At 40.1% G+C, this 12,861-nt stretch overlaps 1 protein-coding gene across 7 annotated transcripts in view; it reads right to left on the bottom strand.

The window, feature by feature from the left end:
* The window catches only part of USP15 (ubiquitin specific peptidase 15), a 91,823-nt gene that overhangs the window by 55,033 nt on the left and 23,929 nt on the right, over positions 1-12,861 (bottom strand). For all 7 annotated transcript variants that reach the window (XR_008308058.1, XR_008308059.1, XR_008308060.1 and 4 more), the window contains exons 4-6: positions 4,927-5,053; positions 4,002-4,147; positions 1,616-1,677 (exon numbers count right to left, since the gene is read on the bottom strand). Coding sequence is in view for 4 of the 7 variants with exons in the window: in XM_053253339.1 (XP_053109314.1) it covers positions 1,616-1,677; positions 4,002-4,147; positions 4,927-5,053 (335 nt within the window). In the remaining 3 variants the exon portion in view is untranslated. The remainder of the gene's footprint in view (positions 1-1,615; positions 1,678-4,001; positions 4,148-4,926; positions 5,054-12,861) is intronic.

The following is a 12,861-nucleotide window of genomic DNA, read 5'->3' as shown; positions in this document are numbered from 1 at the left end:
GGTCTCTGCCAAGTGTTTGGCATTGGATAACTGTTGTTCAGTGAGGAGTGTCACTTTGGCATGGATATCATGAAATTTAGCTAGGAACTCTTCCAGTGAGAGGTTGGCTTGCTCTTGGAAGAGATCATCCCAGAGGGAACTGGTATATTTGGCAAAGCAGGCAATATAATAAGCAATCTTCACCACCAGGCACAAAGTGGAGTAAATCTTACATCCTAAGATGTGAAGTAAAGTCCGTTCCAACTCCAATCCTAGGTTGCAACCAAATAAACTGTCCATCCATTTCGACTAAGTTGAGAGTATTAAGAGTATGAATAGTCTGGTCATCCCAAAGTCCGAGTCGTAACACGTGAAAAATGTAACTAACTCTGTACTTTTATTAACAGAAACTGTTCCGGTCTGAGGAGCTCATGGTCCAAGGTGTCGACACAATGGCAGTCAGAAAGGAACTGAGGAGAACACACTAGCCTGCCCAAACTGAGAAAATGCACCACGTGCAAGGGGCAGGGCTAAGCGCTTCGAGGAGCTAGTCAATTCAGCCCAAATGGTCCTGCACAGGAGCAGAACCCACTCTTAGGAGTCAAAGGATCATAATCCAGATCATAAGATTCCCACAATGAGATATGGAGCGGAAGATCTAATCTGTATCCCATCTTCTGCTCAGGTAAAATCAGCCACAGGGCAAGAAACTTAATCGTCTTCATTGTGGCACCCATACTATAGAATGTGTGTTCTAAATAAATCCACTTAGCAACTTCCCCAATTGCATTCTTTTGATGGGTAAAAAACACTTTTATATTTCAAGTTTTCGGTGGTGCTGTTAGAAGTTTTCTTTCTTTTAAAAAAAAATACAGATTGGCTAGTAGTTCTTACTAGGTATGGTTTTTACTTTTATGGCTTGATGTTTTTAGAGGATTTTATTTTATTATGATTTAGTATTTTGTGGTTGTACATTGTTTTGTGCACTTATGGGAAGAGTGAGTATATAAATACATACCAGGGTTATTCTTACTCAATTCTATCATTGGAATGCCAGTCAGAAAACAGAAGTTCAATAATCATATCACAAGGATACTACTGTAAGTACATAGGAACATACGGAGCTGCCTTATACCGAGTCAGACCATTGGTCCATCTAGCTCAGTATTGTCTACACAGACTGGCAGCAGCTTCTCCAAGGTTGCAGGCAGGAATCTCTCTCCAGGGAGATGCCAGGGAGGGAACGTGGAACCTTGTGCATGCCAGCATGCAGATGCTCTTCCCAGTGCAGCCCCATCCAAGGGGAATACCTTACAGTGCTCACATGTAGTCTCCCATTCAAATGCAAACCAGGGCAGACCCTGGTTAGCAAACTTGAATATTTTAGCATTTAGCTAAGATTTCCTAACGCTGCAATGAAAAATCAGCATGTCCACAAAAACCCATGTTGTGCAACACATCAGAACACAAATGCTTCCAAATATGATTATCTCAATTATTTGAACGAACAACATAGAGCTATAAATGCAAAAGTATTGTTTCTAAAACATCACAAAAAATTTTGAGGGTGGGGCACAGGGAAGAAAACTCCATTAAACCAAGCTGTGGAAAACGTTCACCTACTTTAATCACTTACTTTGGAGCTGAAGGACCTCTTGGCCATGTTCCATCTTCATTTTTTTGTTCTATTACTAACACCTATATGAAGTAAAAATTAAAGATAAGAACTCCCTTCATTTAATGTTGTAAGCCACGCTTGTAAGAAATATTTTTGAAGGGTGTAATATAAATACATAAAATAAATAAAAACTCAGACAAGAACTTTTGCCATCATTAAGTCACTTATCAGGGCTGTAAAACATTGGCCCTTCAGCTGCTGGACTACAACTTCTATCATCCCTGATTATTGGCCACTGTTGCTGGGGATGATGGCAGTTGTAGTCCAACAATAGCTGGAGAGTCGAAGTTGTGCTATGTCATTATACCATTAAGAAGGGGAGTTCTTTTAAAGAAAAGAGCAAGCATGCACAGAATTCAGGTAATTTTCGTACTCCTTTTTTGACTACTAAAATACATGCATATTGACTACTAAAATACATGCATACATACACACATATATAAGGTGGTCTATAAATATGATATTTTTTTTTAAAAAAACTATCAATTTGAATAAAAATATTAAGCACAAAATTTGCAAATATTTGCTTATTGTTCAAAAGCTTGTAATTTCTATTAAACTGCTGCATATTACTGCAAAAAGGGATATGAGCATTGCTTATTCATATGCCTATTAATCCATTTAATCTCCAATTTAGAATCATCCCACTTCCTGAACCAGAGTCACTGTGAAGATGCAATAAATACATGCACAGTGTACCAAGAATCCTTAACCACTACACTTCATTGGAATGAAATGGCCCTCTAATATTTCACTGGAAGATATTTAAAGCTGATCCATGACTTAAAATTGACACTGATGTGCTCCAAATTGGACAAATATTTACTCTGTCATTTGAAAACACGTTGCCTTTCCCCCACAGGCTTGTATTATCAATTGATAGAATAGTCATCTTGACCACTTTGTGTTCAAGGGTAGGTTTTTCAGAATTAATGAATAAATAATAAAATCTCAAATGCTTAAACTATCAATACCAAGAAAAGGTTGTCATGTTTTTTCTAAAAGGCAACCCTTGAAAAAGAACTGAGAAGGGGCTCTTAAAGACTGTAGCGAACTCAGGAATGAGGAATAATTTTTTTCTTGATTGCACTAATTTATAACCAACTATTGGCCAGAGTTCCAACTGATAATTTTTTGTTTTGAGCATTCCAAAATACTCCCAAAACACTAAAATACTAGGTATCTAACTATCAGCATACTTAAACCATCTTTTCAAACTGAATTACTGTCTGAGTAATTCAAGATGGAGTCTGCACATGCTCAGATGCCATTTCCTTCCCGGTGCTGCCCACAGGCTGCTGGGAACAGGGAACTCTTGTACTGAAGCAAGACGCAGCTGGGCAGTGTGGCTTTTTCATACAGACAGCCCAGACTGCTTAATACAAATAGCACTGCAATAGGGTGGCAGTGGGCAGCATATGAGCAATGGAGGAACAAGTATGACCTGCCTTCCTCTTAAAGTGACCTGCTAGCCTCCACCAAAACGATTCAGCTGGGGCAGCTCGAAGTGTTTTGGCGCCTCGAAATAGAGATGCCAAAATGCTTTGAGCATATCCCTAATAAAATGATCACTTAAAACAAATAGATTTAGAGAGAACTTTGAGGTTAAGAAATAATAGACCAAATCTTATTGAAAACAATCCTATTTTCAAATACTTGTTCTCAGTTTGGGAAACTGATAGGCCAAGATATATCTTCTTTGATTTTGTAGTGATGCTGTTAGAGAAAAATTAAGAAACGCCCATTTGAAATAAGCACACTGTTAAGTGTATAGGTGTGATGGTTTTAATAAAAAGATCCTCAGACACGACTAGATCTGCTAGAATCAGGAGAGTAGGGATAGCCAGTACTTTTACATAAGGAATTTTGTGAGATTTCTGTATTTGGCATTCGTTTTCCATCATGGGAAAAATACCAAATGGCAAAAGGAGTCATTATTTCCACATGTAATGATTATGTGTATACTAGAATCAATACTCAGAGACTTAAAGGTCTTGTGCATACCCATAGGAATACTTTTCTACTACTTCTTCAACTGACTACTGTGCCCTATAACGAATAGATTTTGCAACTACAGACAAGATCATACGGAAACTGCTTTTCAAGAAACAAACCCCAAATACCCTTCAGTTAACAGAACTAGTTGCATGGTTCTCTAGATTCTGGTCTATGCATTTTTGGAATTAGTGACTGGAGTGTAGAATTGATAGGAAGAAAAAAATTTAACCCCACTTAATTTTAAAAAAGAAAAAAAGAAACTCTTGATAAACAGTCCACCACTAACATGGGAAACAGATGACACTGAGAAACCGATCAAATTTTAGGACCCCAAATATGTTCATACCTGCCCCTGGTACAAACCAGCATCCTGTATGGTACTGTCTGGTTTATTCAAAGGTTCAAATGTGTTACTCATGTATTTGTTCCACAACCTGGTCTCTTTTTCATCTAGAATATTGAATATTTTCCTTATTTCCTTTTCAACTGTATCTGTAACAGAAATAAATTTCATGATATCACATATACAACAGGAATGATTTATACAGTTGTCTAATTACAGACACCATTCTGCAATTAATGCATATCATATACAGAGAGCAACTGGCAAACTACAAGAATGCAATGCAAATACTTGGGTGGGGGTAGTGTCAGTCACCCCACTCAACATCTGAAAAAACCTAATGAAGGAAGAATAGTTCAGTTCCCTAGCCTGACATCCTTTCATTTATGTTGTAGAATATTAAGTTTGCCAGGCTATGACCAAGTATTTTTAAAATCATCATGGGAAAGTAATAAATGCACTACTTTTTCACTTTGTGTTCATTCCATCCAGAAGTATAGTGTTAGGGACACTTTAAACAGGAGTTGTTTTTTCAAACAGAAATACTATAATGAGTATTTTGAATATGCTACAAGACATATTTTATAGAAATATCAGTGGCTAACATCTAGACTAACGTGACTCTCAGAAACATTTTGGGTGGCACAGCAGGTTTCAGAGAGAAGAGGAGATCAGCAGAAGTTATCCTCTCCTGTAGCACTAGCATAGCTTTAGTCAGCATGTTAGCCATTGTTAAGTACTAATCAGTTCAAGCTCTACTAAAATGAATACATTTTGTATACAGCAGTTCCAAACAGAAGTCTTTGGTTGTGTCCTTGGTTGTATATTTGAAAATGTATATTTGTATGCTTGAAAATGCTAAAGATATGTTTTGAAAGGCATCAAATACAGTCACTCATGGTTAAAAACTACACAACAATGAACATACCTATTGTGTCAGCTTTACTAAATCTTCGTGTTACAACATTGTTCATATTTCCATTTTCACACAATTTTAATTCTGTCAGATATACTTCTACTTTGCAGTGCTTCACAAACATACCCTGTTCAACCACCTGGAAAATAAACAGATCAAAAATAACTGAATAGAGAATTTTAATCTCTAAATGTATATACATTGCTTCAGAAAATAATGTTATAACATTCTCAACAAATTCAAATGGATTAAAACAGGTGTCTTACCTGCAACAAGTGATCTTCCTGGTGATCCATGTTCACTCACAACCTGGGTTTTGTGCCTGTACAGTAGCCCATCACAGAGGAATCCCAAGCTCTTTAACGTGTTCTTTGGCTCTGCCAAATCACACATGTGCACAACTGTTATTTTTGGTGGGCGAACACCATTTTCTTCAGTTCCTGATCAGCCACTGTGATGAGCGAAGAGGAACATCCATAGGCGAAGACAGGTAAGTCAGTACAACAATGGAAGTATCCTAGCAGTGGGGTAGGCCAGGTGGATCTTTAGAGTGAACATGGATCACCAGAAAGATCAGCTGTTACAGGTAAGTAACCTGTTCCTCTTTGAGGTGATCCATGTACCATCACAACCTGAGTGATTAATCAGCTCACCAAGATGGAGGTGGGAGCTGGGATTCCATTCAGAGAACTCTTTTGAGGACTGCTCACCCAAAGTTGGCCTACGTCGCTGCATAATGCTTCACAAAAGGTAAGTCCAAGGACCACATGGCCACCATGCAGATGTCCTTCATACTGATGCCAAACATATGAGCTGCCGATGTGGCTATGGCCCAAGTGGAGTGTGCTCTGATTTTCAAAAAGGAGCTTAACTCTTTGTTGGTGGTAACACATGAAAATCAGCTCCACAAGCAATGGGAGAGTCTTTGTCAAGAAATAGGGTGACCTTTGTTCTCTCCTTTATAAGAAATGAAGTGTTTTTTAGATCTCTGGAAAAGTTTGGTCTGGTTGAGGTAGTAGAGAAGAGCTCACCCAACTTCCAGAGAATGCATCAACTTCTCCAGTAAGGTGGAAGAGTTCTGGAAGAAGGTAGGTAAGATGATATCTTGGTTGAGATGAAAATCAGAGACTACCTTTGGACTGAATGTGGGGTTTGCCGTATAATGGCATTGTCAGCGTAGAATTTAGTGTATGGGGCATCTGAGCGGAGAGCTGTCCGTTCGCTGACACGTCGTGCCAAGGTTATAGCTACAAGAACAGCCACTTTCAAAGACAAGGACTTGAGACTAGTGGGGAAGAGTAGTTGAATTGGAGTTTTAGTAAGAGAGGAAAGGACGAGAGAGAGGCTCCAAGGTTCGACAGGTTCCCAGATAGGAGGAAAGAGGTTGTTGACATCCTTGAGGAAACATTTGGAATCCAGAAGGGGAAAAACTGAGCATCTATCCCAGCCAAGGTGTCTTGCAGGAAGAGCTGCTAGATGTACCTTGAGAGAGGTATTAGGGAGACCAGAGTGTTTGAGGCCTGTCAAGTAAAGAAGACTCTGCCAAACAGTGGCAGTAAATGGATCAAAGCCTTTGGCTTTAGCATGGGCAGTGAAGCATCTCCACTTACACATTGGGTTCCTGCATGTGGATTCTTTCCATTCGTTCAGTAAGATAGAGTCTAATAAATGAGCAGGTAGCCAGATTCAACAGTTGAAGGTCGGGATGGAGGATGCAACCACCATGTGGAGACAGGAGGTTCTGTTGAAGAGGAAGACACTAGTGGATGGCTTGTGACAGTCTGAGAGAACTGGGAATCATGGTTGCAATGGCCACCATAGGGTGAGAGAATACAATGGGCATGTTCCTGTAGAATCTTGGCTAGGAACCTAGCCAGAAAGGGAAATTAAGTAAAGAGATAGATATGTTCCATCCACAGCATCTGAAAAGTGTCGCCAATCAAGTTTAGGCCCACTCCTGCCCTGGAGAAGTACAACCTGCACTTCTTGTTGAACTGTGTGGTGAAGAGATTTACTTGTAGAGTTTTCCAATGGTGAAAGATGGCGTTGAGCAGGCTGGGTTGACCTCCCACTCATCCTAATGGGTCAAGTTCAAGTTCCTGCTGAGGGCATCTGCCAGAACATTGTCCGAAACCTTTATATGAAGGGCCATGGGGTAGACATGGTAGACAATGCTTCAATCTCAAAACTGTAGGGCTATGCTGCACAGGGACCTGGAGACTGTTCTGCCTTGATGATTCAGATAGGCTATGGCTGTTGAGTTGTCCAAGAGCACTTGGACCACTCATCCCTGGATCAGAGACAGAAAGGACTTCAGGGCATTAAAGATAACAAGGAGTTCTAGGAGACTAAGAGACTGCTGTTGAAGAGTCCAGATGCCTTGGGCACGAAGGCCAAGGCCCTTGCAATGTGCTGCCCAGTCTGTCAGGAAGGCATCTGAAGTTAGTGTCACTGACGGGATTGGCACTTTGAAAGGCATGCCCATTTAGACAGGGTCTGGTTTTGTCCATCAACACAGAGATTTCAAAATGGGGAGGTGGAATACGCAGCCACATGTTATTTTGGAGTTTGAACACAGACAGAAACCAATTATGGAGCCTGCACATGTGAAGACTCGCAGTGCAAAGAGACCGTGAGACCCAGCAGTCTTTGTACAGATTGTGCCCTCTGCTTTGGATTGAGAGCAAAGATGGACATCAGGCCTGTAATCAGTCTTCTCCTCTCTTTGGGGAGATAAGCTCTCTTTGAGTCTAAGATAGCCCCAATGAACTGAATACACCTCTGAGGTGTTAAAACAGACTTCTTCATGTTCACTGACATGGCCAGATCTGCTAGTAGATTCAGCATGCACTGAAATGACCACTGAGATGCCAAGTCCAAAGGAAGAGGCAGAAGAATAAGCTGATAATCAGTCCAAAGTCAAGCCAGAAAATGATCTATGAAAAGCTGAGGAATGAGGAGAGCAGAGCAAATTCTTCCCAATACAAGCAGCGCAGTGGTCGAGAAGGACCTGAGGAGAATGGTGCTCTCCCACTGAAAATAATGGTCACGTTTGTGTGTGAGATTCAGCAGAGCTGAAGAGCACCTTAAAGAGCTTGGCATTCTTCCATGGTCGGCTACCACACAGGTGCAGAACCCAGATTATAAAGAACATAGATCATCTCAAAGATCATCTTATTTTTAGTTTGATAGTTTACATAACTTAGAATTCTGATGAGTTTAAAGTTCACAGATTGTGAGCAAAAAAAAATTCTAGGTTTAAAGGCATGAATATTTATAGTTGATAACTGCATTTTAAAAAGAGTAATACAAACAGCAATACAAAAGTACAATGCACAAAGAAACATGTACTGAAACAAATAGTATTCACCAGCAATATTGCTTAGTTGATTTTTCTGTGTTAATTTTTAGGCTTATCTAAGAAAATATTTACATTACATTTTACATTTGTTCTTTACCATAAATTACGACCAAGTGATAAAACTTGCAATCTTAAGTAAGCAGAATATTCACAATCACCTCTTAAACATTCCCATCTGATCTTCTATGCTGTAACTGCGTAAGTCAGCCATGGAGACTGTCTTGAAAACAGCCATCAGCCTGATATATGATACATCAAGCAAATATGGTAAAGAAGGAGGTCCCAAATAACTACTATACACACGTGGACAAATTTGTTGGTACCCTTACAGCTCATTGAAAAATTGTTTTATGCCTCCTGAAAAGTGATTAAATGAAATGCAATTGTCCCATGTATACCTGCGTGCCTTTGATGTGTCATTGAGTAAAGCAAAGCAAGTGTGAAAAGAGATAAAGTATTGCTTATTCTACAAAGACATTCTAGAGTGGCCTGGACACATTTGTTGGTACCCCTAGAAACGATCATAGATAACTGGATTAGAGTGATTTTTCAAATTAGCTGTTTTCTTTCATTAGTATCACACGTCTCCAATCGTGCAATCAGTCATTCAGCCTATTTAAATGGAGAAAAGTAGTCACTCTGCTGTTTGGAATCATCGTGTGTTCCACAATGAACATAGACCAGAGAAAGCAGAGGAAGGAGTTGTCTGAGGAGATCAGAAAGAAAATTATAGGCAAGCATGTTAAAGGAGAAAGCTATAAGACCATCTCCAAGCAGTCTGATGTTCCTGTGAACACAGATGCAAATATTACTAAGAAGTTCAAGGTCCATGGGACTGCAGCCAACCTCCCTGGACGTGGCCGCAAGAGGAAAATCGACCTCAGAATGGGCAGAAGGATAGTGAGAATGGTAGACAAAAAGCCAAGGACAACTTCCAAAGAGATACAAGCTGAACTCCAAGGTCAAGGCCCATCAGTGTCTGATCACACCATCCGTCGCTTTTTGAGTGACAGTGGGCTCAGTGGAAGAAGACCCAGGAGGACTCTACTGTTGAAAGAAAAACATAAAAAAGCCAGACTGGGATTTGCTAAAATGCATACTGACAAGCCACAATGCTTCTGGGAGAATGCCCTTTGGACAGATGAGACAAAACTATAACGTTCTGGCAAGTCACACCAGCTCTATGTCCACAGATGAAAAAATGAAGCTTTCAAAGAAAAGAACACCATACCTACTGTGAAACATGGAGGAGGCTCAGTTATGTTTTGGGGCTGCTTTGCTGTGTCTGGCATGGGGTGCCTTGAGTCTGTGCAGGGAACAATGAAATCTCAAGACTATCAAGACATTCTGGAGCCAAACATACTGCCCAGTGTCAGAAAACTCTGTCTCAGTCATGGATCTTCCAACAGGATAATGACACCAAACAAACAGCTAAAAGCACCCAAGAATGGCTAAGAACAAAACATTGGACTATTCTGAAGTGGCCTTCTATGAGTCCTGATTTGAATCCTATCAAACACCTATGGAAAAAACTGAAACATGCAGTCTAGAGAAGGCACCCTTCAAACCTGACACAGCTGGAGCAGTTTGCTCAGGAAGAGTGGGCCAAAATACCGGTTGACAGGTGCAGAAGTCTCATTGAGAGCTACAGGAATCACTTGTTTGCAGTGATTGCCTCTAAAGGGTTGTGCAACAAAATATTAGGTTAAGGGTCCCATAATTTTTGTCCATGCCATTTTCATTTGTGTTATTATTTGAAATATTCTGTTGCATCAAAACTCTAAAGCAAAGTCTGATTTTAGTTAAATGTGGAATAAACAATGGTGGGGGCCAATTATGTTTGTCAGTTTCAAGTTATTTCAGAGACAATTGTGGGTTCTTCTTTTTTCATGGAAGGGTACCAACACATTTGTCCACATGTATAAGTCATATGCTACACCAACAGTTAACACACACTTGCTAAAGGAGAAGGATAGATAATTAAATACAGTCTAGGTATGTTGCCTTGAACATTTGAAGGGATACTGACACAATGTATAACTTCTATAAGAAAGAAGATTTGTATACATTGCTACAGCTACACAGCTCCAGCAGAACTGGTAAAGAGCAGTGCTACTGTATTACTATCAAACTGAGTTACTGCTGTTGCTAAGGTTACAGACAGAATGTGTATGCTATGATTCCAGAGAACTGCAGAAATGTTGCAAAATTATTTTCAACTTGAAATTATGCTTGCAAGTGTGAAAGCAATATACATGGGCATCTCAGAAGCCAAGATTTTTGCTGAATAAGACTGCCTCTCCTCATGGTCAGGAGGAGGAGAATTATGCAAAGGAGTGAATACTGTAAAATTGCAGTGTAAAAAACAGTACAAAGTTTCTTAGCGGAAACAATTATTCACACTGGCTTACATGATGTGCAACACTACACCCTGGGGCAGTTGTGGACTCCTAAGCAGGCCCCATGCTGGTCTGAACAAGCAGTAGCACAAGTAGTGCCAACACTGTTTTCTCAACACTGCACCATCATGCAAGCCTTTCAATTTTTTTGGGGGGTCACAATTTGAGCTTCATTAGCACAAAATTTGATTGTTGCTTTTTAGTACACACAGCAGGGGTGCAGCTATAATTGAGCAAATGGGCTCAAAGAACCTGGGGCCCCGAACACCTGAGGACCCCCAGCCCCACCTCTCCCTATTTTCTTCATTATCTCCTTCAGTCCGAGGGGCCGTAGGAGAGAGAGGTGAACACAGGCCCCCTCTCTCCACTAGGTATGCCCCTGGCACACAGCCTCAGTCACAGTTATTAAGGAAGATTATAAAGGGTGGGTACAGACAACTCAATGCAAGTAAGTTGGCTGGAAGTGGAAGACTCCAGAGATCATGTGTTCCTGGCACAAACTGTGCACAATTAATGTCTGAACCAGCCAATGTCAGGTTGCCAATGCTGGGCTCCCTCCCACCATCCAACATCTACATGTAATCTATATTTGAAGTTGGGTGGAGGATGTCAGTGGCAGACAGATCCAGACATTGATGGATTCAGATGACATGAAATGCATACAACGTCCAACTTGTACTGGGAGGACACGCTTGCTGGGAATCTTCGGTTGGCATCAACCTACTGGCAGTGGATCATCTGAACTCTCTCAAAAGGGACAATACAGAAGTATCAATTTCTTATCCTTTTTAAATTGTCCACATATGCTTAATGATCTAAAGAAAACTGCATCAGATAACTTCAAATTTGTACATTCTTACAGCACTGACTTCATTTATTTATATATTTATAAATATATTGATGAACTGACTTCATTTATTTATAAATATATCTATATCTATATAAAATGCTTTGGGAACTTTTTGTTGAAAAGTGATATATAAATATTCATCTTTGTATTCATGCAGTGGCCAATAGGTAGTCCCCTGCTAACTGAGCAAAGGGACACCTTTTTAAAATTGTGATTTTCTTTACTTAGCAAGGGAGAGAAACTGGCCCTATCCCTCCAGTGGCTGTTGCTGGTGACTATCCTATGTTTCTTTTTTAGATTGCGAGACCTTTGGGGACAGGGAGACATTTTATTTATTTATTTCTATGTAAACTGCTTTAGGAACTTTTGTTGAAAAAGCAGTATATAAATATTCGTCTTTGTATTTATTTTTTCAAAAGTACCTATAGCCAAACATTGGAAAAATCAAACCTGGTTGATGAAAACTGGTAAGAACATATGAACAGCCCTGCTGGATCAGGCCCCAGGCCCATCTAGTCCAGCATCCTGTTTCACACAGTGGCCCACCATATGCCTCTGGAAGCCCACAGGGAGGAGGGCATGCCCTTTCTCCTGCTGTTACTCCCCTGCATCTGGTATTCAGAGGCATCCTACCTCTGAGGCTGGAGTGGCTTATAGAACTTATGGCATATTGCCATCTCAGAAAAGCTAACCCATATTATTCGGTCCTGTACAAACCAGACTATACATAATTCTTTTTATGTAATTTGGACAGATTTTATTCTTTATACCAATTGGGAAAATTATGGTTGTTTCCCTACCACAGACAATATTAGAGTGTGGACGGATTGATGAATTGTGGTTTGTTGTATTATGCTTTGCTGATTGTGTTTGGATCAATATTGTTTAGCATTGTAAATTTGTTTTAATAAAGATTTTTTTAAAAGTACCAATTTGACCCCCAAATCCCTTATTCACATAAGAACACTGATATGCACATGAGCTCTAGAATGAGGGAATCCCTCCCCATCTCAGTTATTAGAAGTTATGAAGTACAGTATAGAAGGTATGCAGTATAGGGCCCTCGTCTGAGTACCCTTGCCAAACAAGGTGAGGCGGGTGGCTACTAGAGAGAGGGCCTTTTCGGTGGTTGCACCTTGTTTATGGAATAGCCTCCCCAGTGAGGCTCACCTGGCTTCCTATGGAATGTAGGATACATTCTATAATTGCATTTTACAACTGAAATACAATGTACACTTACTTGGGAGTTGGTCCTATTTAGCTCTGTGGAACTTATTTTTGAGTAAACCTGTAGAGATTGAGCTGTAAGCCTGGATGGGAAAGCTTCCATTAAAAAA

This window comes from Hemicordylus capensis, chromosome 5, assembly GCF_027244095.1.
Source record: "Hemicordylus capensis ecotype Gifberg chromosome 5, rHemCap1.1.pri, whole genome shotgun sequence".
NCBI lineage: Eukaryota > Metazoa > Chordata > Lepidosauria > Squamata > Cordylidae > Hemicordylus > Hemicordylus capensis.
Note: the sequence above shows the minus strand (reverse complement) of the source record. Positions and strands in the feature narration are given on the sequence as shown.